Source organism: Caretta caretta, chromosome 10 (assembly GCF_965140235.1).
Source record: "Caretta caretta isolate rCarCar2 chromosome 10, rCarCar1.hap1, whole genome shotgun sequence".
NCBI classification, from domain to species: domain Eukaryota; kingdom Metazoa; phylum Chordata; order Testudines; family Cheloniidae; genus Caretta; species Caretta caretta.
Genome location: NC_134215.1, coordinates 11308453 through 11327150, shown reverse-complemented (window position 1 = coordinate 11327150; position 18698 = coordinate 11308453). Strand labels below are relative to the sequence as shown.

The 18698-nt window shown below is 42.9% G+C and overlaps 1 protein-coding gene and 1 long non-coding RNA gene across 5 annotated transcripts; one reads left to right on the top strand and one right to left on the bottom strand.

Moving 5' to 3' along the window:
• Positions 1 to 2005: 2005 nt before the first annotated feature.
• Positions 2006 to 18456, top strand: BRAT1 (BRCA1 associated ATM activator 1). Of its 3 annotated transcripts, none has more exons than XM_075132674.1 (14): positions 2006 to 2064; positions 2740 to 2884; positions 3342 to 3496; positions 7503 to 7647; positions 8682 to 9054; positions 9170 to 9289; positions 10211 to 10302; positions 10648 to 10766; positions 11433 to 11619; positions 12063 to 12136; positions 12766 to 12868; positions 14096 to 14194; positions 15242 to 15420; positions 15593 to 18456. In XM_075132674.1, the coding sequence occupies exons 2-14, from the start codon at positions 2758 to 2760 to the stop codon at positions 16316 to 16318; spliced, it is 2499 nt and encodes an 832-aa protein (XP_074988775.1). In that variant the 5' UTR covers positions 2006 to 2064; positions 2740 to 2757; the 3' UTR covers positions 16319 to 18456. The 3 variants fall into 3 exon arrangements, with proteins under 3 accessions (XP_074988775.1, XP_048722694.2, XP_048722693.2); XM_048866737.2 differs by having other exon boundaries at positions 7500 to 7647; XM_048866736.2 differs by lacking the exon at positions 2006 to 2064 and adding an exon at positions 2229 to 2309 and having other exon boundaries at positions 7500 to 7647.
• LOC142073317 (uncharacterized) lies at positions 9283 to 18094 on the bottom strand. Of its 2 annotated transcripts, XR_012670120.1 has the most exons (3): positions 17969 to 18094; positions 10619 to 10790; positions 9283 to 9766 (listed from the first exon to the last, which is right to left on the bottom strand). It is a non-coding gene; the product is annotated as an uncharacterized LOC142073317 (long non-coding RNA). The 2 variants fall into 2 exon arrangements; XR_012670119.1 differs by lacking the exon at positions 9283 to 9766 and having other exon boundaries at positions 10377 to 10790.
• Positions 18457 to 18698: the final 242 nt, after the last annotated feature.

The window sequence follows — 18698 nt, the reverse complement described above, 5'->3', positions numbered from 1 at the left end:
ACAAGTCAGTCAGCTGCTCTGTGCCTCCTTTCTCTGTCTGTAAAAAGAAGTTAATACCTCATTCCTGTGCGTGTGAAACTTAATTCATTCATGTTTGTAAGGTGCTTTCAGATCCTCTGGTGGAAGGCACCAGAGAAGTGAAAAGTATTATTGATATGGTTTCTATTATTCACCATTATATATTTTTTTCTTTCAAGGGTCGCATCTTGCTGCAATTGACACACAGATGATTGTGTCTACACTCCAAAATTTCCTAGTTACTACCTACCATCAGTTCTACCACTGGAAGTGCTCGTGTAGACTGCACTCTTGCAGCCACCAATGTGTATTTTTCCACCTTGGTGTCTAACCCCACCCAGAGAAGTTCCAAATGACCTTGTGGTAAAAAAGCCAACACATTACTCATTTATGCCAGTGCTCTTCTAGTTGATACCAATGGTGGAACTGAACTAGTAGTAGCAACAGTGGGCAAATTTTTGGGGAAAGGGTTATTGTAGACATACCCATACGTATCTTTAATTTGCAAGGCCCAAGCACAGGACCTGTTGTGGGACAATGACAAGGGACACAAGAAAGCTAGCCTCGCTGCATTTAAATTACTACAACATTTAAATTACTCTTCTATAACTGGTTTCCAGATTCCACATTTCTAGTATCAGAGGGGTAGCCATATTAGTCTGGATCTGTAAAAGCGGCAAAGCCACATTTCTAGTGTTGATAATTTACACCCCAAGCTTGTGTGGGGATAGCGTTCTCTCTCATCAAGAGGGATAGCTGAGAGGCATGATCCCACACAATGCACTCAAGATGGGGCTCTATCTCATTTATTAAAGTAAGAATAATACAGTGAACACCAGCAAACCCTAAACCCAATAAAAAGAGCATTAACACTTACCTGATGTCATTAAATATCATATTGGGATGACAGACACCAAAGGGGCTTTTTAGATATTTATGTGGAGCAATAGTGCCACCAAGTGGTCCTTCAGAAGTCCTTTCAGAAAAAGAGACAGACTTCTGAATTCAGATCAAGTGGGAACTGTCCTTCCAGCTCACCTCTCACAGATTTCAGAGTGGTAGCCGTGTTAGTCTGTATCAGCAAAAACAACGAGGAGTCCTTGTGGAGTCAGCCTTACCATTTTTTGCCAGGCCTTTAGTTTTCCATTCCCCAAATATAACTGCCTCCTGTCCACCAGGGCCAGCCTGATGATTTGGGGCGGTGGGATTAATGAGATGATTCTTTGAGATACACCCCAAATGTAACTGATTTCTCCTCTATAAAGAATTGTGTAGCTTTAGGTCCCCTCTACCTCTGGAGCTGTATAAGTGGAGCTTAACTGTTTGTGAAGAATGCTATGCATAGCGGCCAACAAGTAGGTTTGGGCTACACACAGTTTTTGAATAGATTTAACTATTTCAGTTAGAAGCGTGATAGTCTAACAATATAGATAAATGGATACAAACCCTAGTGTGGACACAGTTATATCAGTATAAGCTGCCTCATACCAATGTAGGTTATATCCTTATGGGGTATTCCTACAGTCCCCACTGGGGCTCATCTTGACTAGGAACATCAGAGGAAGAACTTGCCTCATCTCCTCTAGGATTTTACCTTGCAATAACTGGAGATAGCTCTTGCAACAGAAATCCCCCCCCCCCTTTTATTCAGTGAAGCCAAAGATAAAGTGGCAGCGTACAGGCACTCTGACATTGATTTAAACCTCACAGAGCAACATAGCTTGCTGCTACTGATGCAAAATTGCTATGATCACTCTCAAACCAGTAAAGCATGTCCACACAGGGGTCTGCGCCTGCACCACTTTAGTTAACACGAGTGCACGTTTGTGCACAGAAATGCCACCGGAGTCCAGTCCAGCCCAGCCCTCGCTGTGGGTATAAGTTTATCCCCAGAAGCCCCCCTTCAGCTGTCCTCCAAGCCCCGCCCCCATGGTCCCGTAGCTCCGCCCCTTGGCTATTCCGCGTCTGCGCCGTTTCACGGCAGTAGGTGGGAGGCGTGGTTGGCGGCCGGTCTGACGCGGGGAAGCCGGCGCTGTCTGGGGTGAGGTGGGTGCCGCGGCCCGGCTCCGGGATCCGTCAGCCCGGATGCTGCCGGGAGGAGACCTGGGTGGGCCGGGCGCTCCCCCGTGCTGCAGGGGGAGGGCGGCGGGAGCGGGGCCCGGTGACGCGCCGGGCGGGGTGGTGCTGGCCGCCCCCTGGATGTGGCGGGAGCCCGGGGCGGCAGGTTTTCCTCTCCCCCTGTGCCTGGAGCGAGAGCGCGGACAGCGGGGCCGGGAGCCCGCGGATCAAGGGTGGGTAGAGGGCTCAGCCCGCTCACCGAGGGTCTGTGCCCCGGGTCCTCAGCGGTATTTATTTGGGATCCCTTTGAGGCTCGGGGCGTGTATCCTTACATCAGCCTGGCTCCTGAAAGAGCGTGAGTCAAATACCTGATTTAATGTTTGTAAAGCACTTTGAGGCTGAAAGCAGCAGAATAAATTCTGCTGATCAGATTCAGTTGCAGGTTTTCAGATAAAAGAAAAGAAGAACTTGGGGCACCTTAGAGACCAACAAATTTATTTGAGGATAAGCTTTCGTGAGCTACAGCTCGCTTCATCGGATGCAAAGTACTCTTAGATTTTACAGCAAAGTGCGTCTACCTTGTACTTCCTTACTTGACTTTCAGTGTTGCCTTGTTATGGAGATGCGCTTCCACTGAGTTTGTTTCTCACATTCTTTTACCAGAAGAAAACCAGACACACTATGGACAGGGAATGTTCTCAGCTCCTGCCTTCTGTTTGTGCAGTTCTAGCAGACTCAAGGCAACTTGTTGCAGATGACACTTTTCTTGAGAAATTTCTGGACTGGTTTAAGACCCTGACTGAAACAGGTAATTCTGGCTCTCTGGATTTGGCCTATGCCTCTTGGCAGTCAGAGGGATCATCACAGATTTTGTTTAAGGAGAATTAATATTGTACATACTACTTGATTGTACCTATTGGCTTTAAATAAAATGGTAGGTTGTCTGAAGGTGATAGAAGCTTCCTTCAATATGGAGGGTGCTGTCTGGACACTTTCATACTGTAACGAGAACACACAAAGTGAAGTTTTGTTTCACTTCGTGTAAGTGGCTGAGATTCTTGCTCTAATAACATATTTATTAGGGTCTGTAAAAGGGCTGGTGCTTTAAATGCTTCTGAATCCTTGTCCAACTGACAACTAAGTGGGTATGTGTCGCTCTTGTTGGCTTTTAGATGAGCCTGCTAGAACTGGAATACAAAATAAAGAGAGGTCCTAGAAATGATAGTCAATTGTTGCTCTACCTTCCATGGATGTTTCTTCCCCAGAATCTAGCCTGCTGCTGTTACAGGAGAATCCATGCTTGACAGAGCTCATCACTTGTGTGCTGAAACTGAAGGATCCAAGTTCTAGCACTCTTTCCTTTATTCTGAGATTAACAGGGATATTCGCAGCCTCTGAAAGCTGCTTCCAGTATTTACAGGTAAGTTAAGGCTTTTAAGCAACTAATCACAGACACACTTCCACTGCTCAGCTTTTGTCGACCTCACCTGAGTAAAACACAACCATAGTTATGTAGGGTTATTTTCTAGTAAGAACATTCCAATCCTGAAGTCATTCAAACATTGATTTCTGTTGTTAGATTTACTCTATGGTATTGTCAGAGCAGACAGAAGGCAGTAAAAGCTGCTACTTGCTCATCCTTGCATGTAACAGGGTATGTATGCAGAACATAGCTGTCAAATGCTTGGGAGAGGGGAAGAGAAATTACACGTCTCAGCCCCAAAACTGATATAGAATGACCGTCTCACATTTGTTAGCCTCTTTTGAGGCATGTGACAATATGTAAACTGTTTTCAAAGAGAGTTGTGTGTGCATGCTCCTATGCAGGTACTATCTTAAGTGGGTTTTAACTTCGCATTTCCTGAATTCTGGTGTTATCTCATCATTCAAAATTAATCAGTTAATTTACATGGCTTAGTGTCAGAACTCTGCTTTACAATATGCTACCAAAACACACTTATAAAAATTACACACGACCTTTTAGCACAAAGTATTGCATCCCTCTTGAGCTCACTATTTTGGACCTCAAGATGATGGATAAAAATGAATTAATAACTCACTGAAAGTTGGTGGTTGCCTATAGACCAGTGATCATGACTTGCTTACAGACAACCCTAACCAGTGATAGCTTTTTTGAGGAAGCCCATAAATATAATTTTCCAAGGCTGAGAAAAATTGAGCAAAATTGACTGGGAGGAAAACTTAAAAAAATGTGAATGAAAATTGGGAAATCTTTTTAAGATGGCCAGAAAACCATGATTCCTCATTCAAGAAAGAGGACAACTTTGTCTAAAAGCCTATACTGCTTCAGTGGTGAAGTAAAGGCAGCAATTAGAAATAAAAAGGCAATATATTAAAAAAGGGGAAATAGTAATCAATATAAATGAAAAGTTACAAAGTGTAGGAAATTGATAAGAGAAGCTAAAGACTTTAGAGGAAACTCAATGGCTGGCAGGGCTAAGAACAATAAGGAGGAAGTATATATTTTTAAAGTATATTAGGAACAGAAGATATCCAAGCAATGGTATAGGCCCATTTCTAGATGAAATGGTAAAATTTTTAATGATGCACAAAAGACAGAAGTGTTCAATAAATATTTGTTATGTATTTGGAAAGAAGCAGCATTATGTACTCGAATCATATGAAGATGAAGTACTTTCCAGATAATTAGCAACTGAGGAGGATGTTAGACAACATCTACGAGGCATACACATTTTTAAATCTGCAGGCCTAAATAACTTGTTTGTAGAGTCCTAAAAGTGTTGGCTGAGCAGATCTGTGATATGTTGGTATTGATTTTCATAAATCTTGGAATAATGGGAAAATCCTAAAGATTGGAAGAGTGCTTAAATTAAAAAAAGGCAAGTGGAATGACCTGGGTAGCATTAGGCTAGTTAAGCTGACATGAATTCCAGGCAAAATAATGGAAAAGCTAATAATGGAATTTGATAAAAAAATCAAAAGTTAGGACTATAACTAGTATAAGTCAACCTAGTTTTATGGAAAACAGGTCTTGTTAAATGAATCTGATTTAATTCTTCTGCAATTAAAAGTCTGGTTGACAAGGTAACTGTGTAGATGTAATATACTTAGACTTTAAGGCATTTGACTTCTACCACAATACGTTTACAAATTAGCACTATACCATATAAAAAGGCGCACACTAAATGGATTTACTGGCTAACTGACAGATCTCAAAAAGTAGTTTTCAATGGGGGCATCATCACATGGGAGTGTTTCTAGTAGGGTTCCACAGGGATCTGTACTAGATCTGATACTGTTCAATGCTTTCAGTGATCTGGAAGTAAATATAAAAAATTGCTGGTCAAACTTACAAGTGGCAAAGATAGGTGGAGTGGTAATAACCCATTCATTAAGACAAAATGGGTTTTAATACAGCTTGGGACAAGATATGCAAGCCATATCTACAGAATGGGGGGCTGTATCTTGAAAAGTAGTGACTCTGAAAAGGATTTAGGGCTGAAAGGACAAGCAACTGAACATGAGCTCCCTGTGGCAAAAGGACTAATGTGATCCAGGGCTGTATAAATAGGGGAGTAAGGAGGTGATTTTACCCCTCTATACAGTCTTAGTGAGACAAATACTAGAATACTACATCCAGTCCTGGTGTCCACATCTGTTAAAAAGCGGTTTAAAAATTAAGAAGGCATAGAAGAGAACCACAAAAATTAACAAAAAACAGGAGAAAATGCTTTACAGTTAGAGACTGAAAGAGTTCAATCTCTTTAGCTTATCAAAAAGAAGTCTGAGGGTGACTTGATTACATTATTTAAGTGCTGTCACGGGAAGAAAGAACTGTGTACTAAAGGGCTCTTTAATCTAGCAGAGAAATGCATAACAAGAACCAATGGCTGGAAACTGAACCAAAATAGATTAAATTAGACATACATTTAATCACACTCTGTTAACAACTGGAGCAAACTACAAAGTAGGGGAAGTAATGAATTCTCAATCTCTTGATGACTTCGGATCAAAACTGGATGCCTTTCTGGAAGATATGCTTTAGCCAGACACAAGTTATTGGGCTTAATACAGGGGTAACAGGGTGAAATTTAGAGGTCAGACTAACCAGGCTCCAGGACGCTTTTCTCAAACTGGGTGCATTGTGGAAGGAGGAAAATAAACCACTTAAAGCCATGGTATACACCAGTATCTCTCCTTCAATCTACACTACATTAACAGTGATCTAAACATGTTTTGGGCAGGGGGTTAATGTGTGAGAACTTTATCTTAGAGTATACATGCTTCAGACAAAGCAGCTAGTACATGCCAAATTGATCAGCAAACATTCATATATTAAGCCAGACTTACAAACCCACTAAACCATGGGAATTCTGACTTAATGCAGTCACCACTTTCTTGTCTCTGCCATATGATGTACTTCGAATAACAGCACACAATAATAATAATAATAATTTATGTTGTGTTTTTCATAGAATCATAGAATATCAGGATTGGAAGGGACCTCAGGTGGTCATCTAGTCCAACCCCCTGCTCAAAGCAGGACCGATCCCCAATTAAATCATCCCAGCCAGGGCTTTGTCAAGCCTGACCTTAAAAACTCCTAAGGAAGGAGATTCTACCACCTCCCTAGCTAACGCATTCCAGTGTTTCACCATCCTCCTAGTGAAAAAGTTTTTCCTAATATCCAATCTAAATCTCCCCCACTGCAACTTGAGACCATTACTCCTTGTTCTGTCATCTGCTACCACTGAGAACAGTCTAGAGCCATCCTCTTTGGAACCCCCTTTCAGGTAGTTGAAAGCAGCTATCAAATTCCCCCTCATTCTTCTCTTCCGTAGACTAAACATCCCTAGTTCCCTCAGCCTTTCCTCATAACTCATGTGTTCCAGTCCCCTAATCATTTTTTTCATCTTTAAAGTACATTGTAGTGTGTGGCCTTCTAACAGCATCCTACAGCAGTGGCTGGATAATAGTACCTCCCGAGAAAGATCCTTTTAATTTAAATTGCAATAATGGAACATAGTTTTTCCTGTGGGTAGGATAGGGTAGGGACCCAGCAGTCTCAGTGTGCCTCAAATATGAAGGAAATAATTTTTTTAAATTCCCTTGTTTTGTATGATGGCATATGAATTTAAAGTATGCTCTAAAGTCTACAGGGAAGAGAACACCTGGCTAGGAAACAACTTCATGGGCTGTCATAGCCTTAGAATTTTTCCTAAAGTTCTAAAAATCTCTTTCAGATGGTTAACTTTTCTCTCACTCCTGGGTTAAGCATGTGACAAGTGTTTTCCCTTTGCATAGCACCTTTTATTAAGTGTTTTAATTAGGTAGGGTTTTACTGCGATAGCTATTATCAAATTGATTTACACAACTAACCTACAAGCCCCCAAAACTCTGCTTGCTGCATAGTTTACTTGTGTTCTCTCCTCTTGACTCAGCAGAGGGAGCTGTTGATCCACCTCTTTGGAGAGGTGGGGCCTCTCAGCACTGCTCTGTGGGAAGAGGCATCTGTGCGAAGCGGCTGGGTCCAGGGTGTGCACAGCATGGTGCAGCACCAGAGCGCCCTCCATTTTTTGTGCAACTGTGGTGAGTGCTGTTTCTTGCCAGTATTCTTTAACGTCTTAAATCCTTTAAGTGTGCCTTGGCTATTGTAATCTGTCACTTAAGTGTTAAATGAGAAGAATCGTCCTAGGATATTATGTTCAGATGTCATTATTTTACTTCGAGAAAAATAAAATGAGGAAACGATGACAGAAGGGACTTAAGCTGTTGTAAAAGTTAATTGTATTGCTTTATTTTTGTTACAGTTACATATGTATTAAGGTTCCTCAATATAAAAAAAATAAATAGCATCCATGTTGGAGGGAGAAACACACACTTACCCAATAAGCAAGGTAAAAATAGTGCATTGGAAAGCCACCAAAATTCTTATTTGCAGTCAAATAGAAATAGTTCAGGATTATTGTTCTCTAGGGAAATTAACCCAGGTTTCATTGCCACAGATTTTTCATTGGGCTTGCAGATTTTACTCAATGTGAGCAGTCCTATTTGTGTTTTAAATTCAGGTAATCCACTAGTCTTAATAATTAATGGGTAGTAACTTGACAGTCTTTATTTGATACTTAGTTAACATATACAGAGCATCTTAACTCAGGTCAATCTAACAGCCTCCTCCAGCTGTCCGCTCCCACACCCTGAAGATTCTATTCACACCCTATTCGTTCTCTTTAAACCACAGTTTAAACACATCCTGAATGACATAAATTTGGCTGGCATAAGTGGTAGTGTGCCCAGCACTATGTCGGCGGGAGATCATAAGCTGCCTATCACAGCCCCTATAATCTTACAGTTGGGAAAACAGAAATTTTACAATGCCAGCCATTGTCATTTTTTTCCCTTTTTTCCCCCCCATGGCCAATGATGGATAGACTGACTTTTTTCAGTCTGTTCATATGTAACATTAAGTTTGTGTTTTCATTTTAACTTTACATTTTAATTTGTGTGAGGTACTCAGAAGTAGGATGATAAGTGATTGGATTGCAATGAAGTCTCCAGGTTACAACAAAACTCTTGTTTCTTTAAGTGTCATGGCTTTGTTGTTGTTTTTTCCTTTGACATAGGAGCCATAGATGTGATCTTCACTCTGCAGGGAGACCCCAGCCTGTTTGTGGCTTCAGCTGCCAATCAGCTTTTAGTGCACATGCTCACCTTCTCTCTACAATCATTCCAGACTAAACTTGTAAGTATAAAGGACTGTGATTGGCCAGTATGTGCTCAAAAGCTTGTAGTGCACATTGAAGAGTCCCTTAAATCCAACTCTGCCTCTCGTATCAACCAATCCTTGAAGCTGCTAACTAGTGTGTTTGGATGCTGTCATGATCTGTGGACTGAAGTACTTTGGTCACAACTATCAGAGCCAATTGTATATCTCTTGGAGGAGGAGCCAGTCCACGCCGGGCACTCACTGGTGGACCTTTTCCTTAGCATGACAAGGTAAAGACCTCTTTGGAACTTGGATTCATGCAATACTGTCCAAAATGTTACAAGATATGTGGTGGTCTTTTCCAAGGTGTGTACACAAAAATATGTTAACACTTCTTTCTTTCAGGTCTCCTGTGTTTAGCTGCCCTGAATGTAGCCTGTGGACATCAGTGACATGTGCTCTGAAGCACTTAAACCCAGCTCAAGTTGGTCATTTGGCAGTGGGAGTACTGAAGCTTCAGGAATGGTATGAATTGTTGGTATCAAACTTTAAAAAGCTTTCTTATAATCTTGGAATATTATTCTGCAAATCTTTTTTCATAAGTTGTCAAGTTCCTTTCTGATTGTCAGTGCTCTTCTGTATGAGGAGGGAAACTTTGTGGTGCAACTGGCTGCCATTGTAAGGTTGGTACAGAAAAGCATGTCCAGGAGCTGCAGATGCTGATGGTCTGACAGTCCAGTTCCAAACATGAGGAACAGGAGAAACAAATGCCTTGTACATGCTTTCAAATCCCACCTACAGACAGCCAGCCTCTAGGTTCGGAATGGCAAACTTTTGTTTTTGCTCTCTAGTGCCAAAGTTAATGTTCAGAGTAGGCATTATCTTGAGTGCAAGTCAAACAACACTTCCCTATATTTCCTTCCCCTTCACATATGCTGTCTAATAGAAGTACACTTACTGCTTGCCAGCAGAAATCACCATAGTTGCTCTTGGGACTTCTACCTAAACCAGCAATGTGAGGAGCAATTAATGTAGGTTACTGTAAATAGGAGAGTATTACTGGGTGCACATGATCCAATGTTGCAGGTTAAGTAATGCCTACACTCTGAGTATGTAACGTTGTGTTGATGGGAAGATCACCACTCAGGATTCTGTCCCTTTACGGTCCCCTTCTCTCTTGAAAAACTTCACACCAAAACCAGTTAGCTTTACTGCAGTGAGGTTGTTTGAAAACCACAAGGACTTTTCTCCTTCCTCTCCTGGCTTAGCACAGGAAGCTTGGGACAGAGCTTGAATCCCCACATAGCAACGTGTTACTCTCCCACCAGCCCCAGCCTGATTTAAGGCTGAAAGAATCTACTCTCTTATTAACTAATCAGAATTTGGGGGCAGATACTCAGGGAGAATGAAGTGTTGTCTGTTCACCGTTACTTCTTCCTTTTGAAGCCCACAGGCAGTAAGGATCCAAGCTCTGAGTGTTCTGCTTCAACCAATGGACTGTGTTCTGAAAGCAGCCTCCCAACCCTTGGAATACCCAGGTATAATAGTTATAGACAAGTGAAGGATAAACAACCAATCTGCCTTTAAAGGACAAGACCGTATTCAGAAGGAATGGGGGTATGAGTTGTATCTTTAATGCGGGGGGAGAGAGTGAACAATTGAAGTAACAACTGTTGTGTGAGAGCGAGACTAAAGTCAAGAAGCAGCGTTTGTGATATAGCTGCCAGAGTGTACAGTATCCTGCTGAGGGAGGGGTCTTATTTTTCAGTGAAAGATGGCACTAAATCCATTCCTTCCTTTACTTAAAACTCTTTTGCCATCTCTATTTCAAACCCACTGCTGTCTTCTACTAACCTCAGTTCTCTCCTCCTTTCCATCTCCAGGTTTGCTGAATAGGTCTGTGAACGATCCTGCTACTGTTGAAACTCTTCTGTCCTGCAGATCCTCTTGTGCTAGTCTCCTGTGTCAGACGTTGGCTCATCTGGAGGAGCTGCAGTACCTGGTAGTGGTCTGGGGAGAGGGATACCTGAGGAAGGAATGGGTTACTTGAAAGATTTCATTAAGATAGATTTTCACAATAGGGCCTGCAACCAAATGGAACACGGAGAAATGTTGGCAGTGGGGACTTTCCATTGGTGCCTTATCTAGTCAAAGAAGAAATCTGCTACCTTCTTCTCCCATCTTGCTTTTACCTCCCTCACAGAACAGGCATATTTAAGCTTTAAAAGAAGGCTGCACTTGGCTTATGCATTGCAACTATAATAGTGGATTTGAGGCTACTGTCCACCACATGTCAGTGATGGCAGAGAGATGATCTTCTTTCCTCTTTCACTCACCCATACCAAGTTTGCCATCTAGCACTGCAGAAATTTTTATTCCTAAGTTTCCTCTCAGATTCTGACGTCTCACCTATTGTAAACCCTGTTAAACTGCTTTCTCTAGTACTAACAGTAACCCTCCATCATTTATGCAATAGCTTTTTGGGGTGTGGGAGGGAACCTGTTCATAACTATCAGACTTGTGATACCATAGGGATGATACCACATTAGAATGAAACAGGTTTCTGCCCATCCTCTCCAACTTCTCTTGTAATATAAAAATATGTACACTACATATACAAACACATGCTTGAGGTATTTGCTAGAAACTTATCTGCTTTCTACCTCAGACCTGCTTGCCCGTGGATTTGCCCCATATACCTTTGCTACAGTCTGTAGTGACAATATTGCAATTCTGTATTGGCCTTGCGACTCCAGCAACCTGTCTGGGAAACAAGATCAGTAGAATCCTGATTGGCTGCTTCAGAGTTCAGCGGTCAGCATTTGACATCCTGGGAGCGCTCTCTCACTGGGAACGTGAGTGTTTTCCACGTTTTATGCTTCAGTGTATTTACTTATTTCTGGAACTTGTAGCCATTCTAGATTTGTAGCAGAGCAAAGTGTCCTGTACCCATTTCCCCTCTCAGCCTCTGGGTCTGGGTTCACCATTTTGAAGTATAAGAACAATCCAGTTCCCAAGTTTGTTCAGTTCTGGGCTTCAGACCATACATCAACTTCCCCAATGAATCTTCATTACTGTTGGTAAGTTAGAGCAATTAGTGATGAAAGCAGTTTTTATAGGTAGGCCATTTCTCTTCTCCCCTGCTTTCAGATACAATGTATTTTGCTGTTTAGTGGTTACACTTGGTTTTCTCCCCTACAAATAGTTCTATAATAAATATATTGGTATTTCAAGAGTTGATTCGGTTTTTTTTTCTGATTAGTATTGATCGTTGGCTATCACTTTTCCTGTGTTTCAGGCCACAGTGTATTCATGGGAAGTGTATCTGACATCCTCCTTGCATACCTGAAGAGTCCAGATACCAGTCCTACCGTAAGTACAGAAAACAAATCACAGAAGTGACAGTCTACTAAAACAGTAATTCTAGTCTCTTTAGGATGCGGTTCTGAGAAACCGTTTGACACCACAAACAACTGTACTGGAACATCTTAAGAGGCCCCTGTCTCAGCTCTGAGTGACAGAGGAAGTGGCTCAAGAAATGTGATTAAGCGATTATACAACTGACTGTGTTCAATATCCTTGAAAGGAAACAGGAGTTATTGTACCCCAAGAGTACTTCCCTCAGTCTTGGGGTTTCTAGTACTTGGTGCTGGGTTTGCCAGTGTTTTTGGTATTACATTATTGCATTGCTGAGATGACTGAAGATTTCCTGCTGGTCGAGACTCTGGAAAATTAGAAGCTGGTATTAAGAGTAGACACGTTCCAGGAGCCTGCTAGGAAAACAAGCAGGCACCATTGGATTCTTGATCTAGGCAATGTTTACCAGCAGCCTAGTTCTTGATAACAAAGGATGCTGGGTTGTTATCCCTAGCAGTTTGGCTGCAATTGAGAAGACTAAGCAAATATTATCCAGTGTAAGTGCAAAAAAAAAAAAAAAAAAGCCTCCTCGTGAAGTAAATATTAGAAGGGCAACCTCCTTCTGATTGTTTGTCGTGTTCTAGGTTCTGAAGAAGTCATTTCAAGCAACACTCAAATGGCTGGTGAGTTTGTCAGAAGCACCCAGCTCCAGGGATCGCTGGGAACAGATTGACCGGTTTCTCCGAGGTAAGGAAACTGTTGGGGTAAAGTCCAACTAATGGCAAAGTATTACGGCAGTATTGGACAAATAGTTTCAACAGAGAAGTAGCTCTTATAGAATTGCTACTCTGCCTCTCTTTCACAATCCCTATATTAGGTGCACATATACTTACATATAACACAACTTTTGGAGCAGTGTCCAATAAGATGTGCTAGGGATCTCTGAAGGAAGCAGTAAAAGATGTTGCATATGATAATTTAAAGGATGCTAATGTTTAACAAAAAAAAAATTGCTACTACGTGCGGCTGTCGGGAGTCAAGCAGTCATGACCGCAGGTTAAGAGGGGCATGCTGAAAAGTGTCTGATTCACTTAGAAAAAAAGCCATTATTTTCTGCTCTTTCTGGATCGCATTTTTTTTTTTTCTTATGAAGTCTGTCATTCGCTGCAGATGAAACACGTTCACGGCCGATTCATCAGCTGATCGGCTTTCTCCAGAAATTGATACCAGTGCTATGCCATGATGCTTTTTAAAACGACTTATAAACCCCTGGTTGGCTTGGAATGGTTCATCCCCCCGTTAAATTTCCAGATTTTGTTGCTTGGGCTTGAAGAATTGGCCCACTTAGCGGCATTCCTTTCAGCCTTTCCTGAGCAAACCACATGCGCGTGGCTTTGTCTATTGTGCATTTTGCTGAATAGTGCGTGTTTTTGCTTAAGTCCCGCAGCAGAATCTATATTTTGTACAAAGCCATTCAGTTTAGATTCGTTTTTTAGCCATCCTCTGAGAGTAGATTCGGCAATCCCAATATCTTTTGAAACTTTGGCCTGGGTTTCTCTGTTATTTATGCGATCTATTGCCGCTAGCTTTTCTTCTACTGTGTAGGGACGCTGACGCTTGCCCTCTGCCATTATATTAGGCCTACGGTTAAAATTTTCTAATGTAGAGTATATATTATTATATAACTACTACATATTATCTCTCTAGCGTGACAATGACTACGTGTGCGTGATATGTCTTTACCGAGATCGGTAAAGACGTACAATCTGTTTCCGCTCCGCACTTCCTGTCGATTTCTATGTCAGTAAGTTAGTGAGAAAATCTGTAGTGCTACATAGCAAGTTCCTGTACCACGTGTTAAATAGGTAGCACTGGGAGGCCCAGCGCTACTACGCTTTAAGCGGATTCGCGTGTAAACGGGTCTGTACTGTACTGACTTGTTCCTTTCCTAAACCTCTTGCTTGCCATGTGCAGATCTGTTTCTGGTGCTGCAGAAGCGTTTGTGCAGCCCGTACTGGGAAGTACGGGACTCCGCCCTGGAATTTCTCACCCATCTGGTTAAGCATCTGAGAAGTAAGATTTGAGGTTTATCACCATATCCAAGTATTTACTACCAACCCTCCCTTCTCCCTTCCCCCCCCCCCCAAAAAAAAAAAACACCTTAGCCTGCAAACTTACCTACTTGCAAAAACAAACCCACCCAACACTTTTGAGTGACCTAAGCCATGAGAAACCCTGACAAGTCATCCAGTAGGTTTATCCTACTGGGCTCCAAGTGCTGAGTCCTCCTGAAGTTCCAGACATATAGTAGTTTTAAGGAATCTGACTAGGAGGCAGTGAGACAATGAGATATGTAGGGAGGCAATGGAATGGATAAGGTTTCACTGAGCAGGCAGTGGGGAAGGATTTGGGGAGCTTGCACAAGAGCACACACCTGCATGGTGCAGAACCCAGCTCTGCAGGGGCTTTCTGCCCATTGCAGATTCACCCTCCATTCCCCCCTTACACGGCAGAGGCCCAGCTCTGAGGCCAGGGTAGTTAACCCCACAGTAGCTGAGTTCCTGTTTGATGGCAGAGAGGAGAGAATGAATTTCTTTTCCCTACTTCTGTCCCCAAACCAAAGTGGAACTCTCCAGTGCACAATCCAGCTGCTTGTCCCAGCCCACAGCCTCTGGCTTTGGGTCTTGAGCACTCACACCTGTTTCATCGGACCTGCAGACCCCTCCCTAGCACCGTCAGTTATTCAGCGTGTGTTGGGTAGGTTCTTCAAAACCATCAGGGCTGGACATTTATTTAAAAATGAGAGCCTAAATTCAGCAAGCTGAGAGTAACCAGCCCCTTGCCAGGGAGAGGTTCATTTGCATGCTCACCAATGGCAAGTAGATTTTCCGAGCTCTAACACTTTGGGGCGGGGTTGGGGTATGACTGGAATTCAACAAGCTTGTGGTGGTGTGCTGTGCTCTTATCAGCAGTTGCCTGGTCTCCATAGCAGCTCAACTCATTCTGCAGGCAGCAGACGTCCTCGTAAGATGAGGGGCTGTTTGCATTGGAAGCCGTTTGGCTGGACAGAGGAATGAAGCCTTTTTTTTTTTTTTTTTTTGGACTGCTGTATATTTACAGAGAAGGAGGGATTCAGGCAAGTTCTCTTCTCTTCGGAGGTGCCCAAGCTCACAGAAGATCTTCTTGAGGACCCAGAGAGTTACGTGCGAGCAAGTGCTGTGACAGCCATGGGACAGCTGTCCTTCCTTACCCATCTCATCTCAAAGAAGCCTGGCATAGAAAATGGAAATGGCAAAGAGGTAAGGAAGGGGGAAGATAACCCTTGTTAAACCCACAGCAGAATCTAATAGAACTTCCCATGAGCAAATAAGAGATTTTGCAGCCATTAACTAAGATGCTGAATTATTAGAGAGAAACTGGAGTGTTTTGAACTCCTTAGCCAAGAGTTTCCATTTCTTTTCTTTCTCTTAGAAAAGCATTGTAGCACAACTTCAAGAAATCTTATCAACAGACTCAGAGGGCTTCCCTAGAAGAGCTGTGATCAGTGTTTTCATTGACTGGCTGAGAGAAGGCCACACAGATGTACTGAAAGACACTGAGCAGTTTGTCTCCAGTGTGCTCCAAGCTGTGAACACCGACTTAGACTGGGAAGTCAAAGCTGGTGGTTTGGAACTGGCTGAAGTTTTCTCTGCCCAGACGCTTGGACGGCTTGGCCTTGCTGCATGCCCGTATGCTGCTGTCTTATCCTCTGCCACCCGCTCCACTCATCTGAATGAGTCTCTGCAGATATTCTGCCAGGTGAAACTGTTTGAGTTCCTGTTTGGTGCTTTGTGTGACTGTGACAGGCCAGTGGCTCAGAAAGCCTGCAATATCCTCATTGCCTTGAAAGCTGAGCTCTGTGACGAAAGCAGCCAGAAGGAGGGGACGAGTGCAAGCTTGTCTACAGAAGCACATGGCATTGCTTGGTTAGAAGAGACTCTGAGGAGATGGAGTTCCTGTCCCAGAGGTGATGCTGATGAGGCTGGCTCCCAAGACCCAAACGATGTGCTGCTGGTTTTGAGAACTGTGGACTTGGAACAGCTGCACAGCTCTCTGAACAGAAGTAGTGACCACATTGAGAAGAGCCCGCAGTCCCTCTTGCAGGACATCCTGGCCACTGTGGGGACCTTGGAGGAGAATGAAGCTGACTGCTATTAAAGTCAGTGGCAGGTTCTTGCTCAGATAGGAAGCCATTCCAAATAGGTATCTGGCTGCAAGAGAAGTTATTTGCTACCAAAGAGTAGAAACCAGGCCTTGCAAAAGGGGAAACCGTTATAGAAAGGCCCAGGAGGAGGACTCTGTCTTGGACTGGTCTGAACAACCTGGCTGGCTGTCAAACGGGTTAGACAGTCGTTAGGGGCATGTTGTCCTTGCTAGCTGTGGCCCAGAATGCAAGGAATTTGAATGAGAGAGTATTTAAGAGGTGCAGCAGGGAACTATAATACGTATTTTAACAAGTGATTGTTAAATACAGGGTCTGTATGAATTCAGACTCTGTAGTCACTGCCCAAACTTTTTTTAAACGTCCAAAAAAGCATCTGTTTCATTTTAATATACCCTCACATAAAATCATAAAGAAAATTACCCCCCAAAACCACAACTTTTTAAAAACAGATGTAAAGTGCTGGTGTAAACAAGGTAAAGAAATTGATTAACCCTTTTTTAGAGCGTGGTTGGTTAAACTTGCTGAAAGCTAGTTTAAGTAGACTGGTTTTAAAAGGGATCTGTCCATTTTTGCTTTGTCTAAACTACCACTCTAAATCAGAGTCCCTGTTATAGCGAAGGGCCTAGAGGCAGAGGAGAACATTTAGGGAAGAGTCATCATGACATCAGTGTTTTGAATGTTTCCTGTAACTATGGCAGGAGATCAGTTAAAAATTGTATTGGCAAAAAAATTTGACCTCTTCCTGCACAGATTCCCAGGGAGAAGATGAGATGCAAGGTGCAATACACTCGCATTTCAGTGACGCTGGGGGCAATTGCAGTTTCTAAGCCTCCAGAGTGCGCTAGTCCCCATTTCAGAACAGCTGGAATGACTCCCAGTGGGAGAAGGCAGCTTTGGCAGCTGGATCTTTTCAATAAAATGGCAGTGTCAGACTTCGGTTTGCCTCATCCAAGTCAACAAACCTCCTCAATTAGAAATTGAGCAGCCGTACCCAAAGTGGCAGAGCTGCTTTCTGAGGGCAATTTGCCAGCTTTTTGAAAGCAGCTTGGGGTAGATTTGTAGTTTACAACTTCAGCAGCCCAAGAAGCAACACTGTATTAAAACCTCTCTTCTGTAGTGAAACAGCACAGCCATGGAAACAGTGTCAAACTGTACCTACGTCCCTTGAGCACTGATGTGAAACTAACCTTGCCAAGTAGGTATAATAAAGAACTCGCCATTCATTTTAGGCTAATGGAGGATACTGAAGCTCTCGTCCAGCTGCAGTGTCTCAAGAGGAGAGGGTTTCAATTCAAATACCATCTCATTCATTCCCTTCTGCCAACAGCTGTGCTAGCCAGTGAAACAGCATCTCAAAGTCTGTCATTTTGAACAGCTTACTGGCAGCAATGCAGGGAGGTTAAGCATAGGTTTGAATACTTAACTGCTGAGGTTGGAAGTTTACAGCATACCCTTGAATGAATTCAGACAATAAGCTTATCTGCCACGCTGCACACAGCTTTCTACACAAGAGGTCCAGCTCTCTTATGGCAACTGGAAGGAGCAGCCTTTGAGGATATACAAGCCTGTCTGACCTTGGGCTGTATCTGACTGAAGAAAGAAAAAGAAGAATAAAAATAAGACCAAAATGGCCATATCCTTACCCTGCCTGGCACTTGCAGAAGCTGGGAGGGTTAGTGGAGAAGAGTCTGGCTAATTTAAGGAAGCGTAGATTGTTTTTCTCAACCGCTGCAGCCATGTCTGCTCAATGGATTATTATCCAAAGCTAGCACCATACTCTTTGCAGGGCATTCTCTGACCTGTTTAAAAGGGGAAGAGAGCAGAGTTATTAGATCACAAGCACCTTTAGCTAGAAGTGCTGGTGATGCTAAGTTCAGGCCCCTGACTGCTTGTAGTCTGAAGCCACCTTACCCAATGCATGATATATATGCCACCAGAGAAAGACACACACAGAGTTTAGAGTGAGGGACAGGGAGGGCTACTTACATGTGCAGTGGGAAGTAGCATCTCATTCATCTTTCTGCCTGCAAGTGGAGGTGACAGGAGGATTAATTTTGGAACTTTCATAAACAGTATTGTACTGAAAAGCTCTCTACCTTCAGCAATTAGATTAAAAACAATACTGACTTTTGCACAGCTTCCATTTCTTCTGCTCTGTTTCACCCTCCTTTATTGTACCTTGCACGTGTCTGTTCACTGCCCTCTGTTCTTCAAGACTTGCATTAGTACTGGGAGGCTGAGACTGGAATCATGTATCCAACAAGAGGGGAAAAGAGCTGAGCGGCGTGAAAATCAGCAGCATGACAGCAAAGTGGCTGGGGGTGGAGAGATCAAGGGAGGTAAAGAGCAGCCAAGAAAACCTTATTTTCCCTG

What these genes read in the sequence shown, in the direction of transcription:
- BRAT1 (XM_048866737.2), top strand. Translation starts at nt 2,758, where the DNA reads ATGGACAGGGAATGTTCTCAGCTCCTGCCTTCTGTTTGTGCAGTTCTA. An exon ending in TAAGACCCTGACTGAAACAG is followed by an intron (nt 2,885 to 3,341) that starts GTAATTCTGGCT and finishes TTTCTTCCCCAG; the next exon opens with AATCTAGCCTGCTGCTGTTA. An exon ending in AAAATGGAAATGGCAAAGAG is followed by an intron (nt 15,421 to 15,592) that starts GTAAGGAAGGGG and finishes TCTTTCTCTTAG; the next exon opens with AAAAGCATTGTAGCACAACT.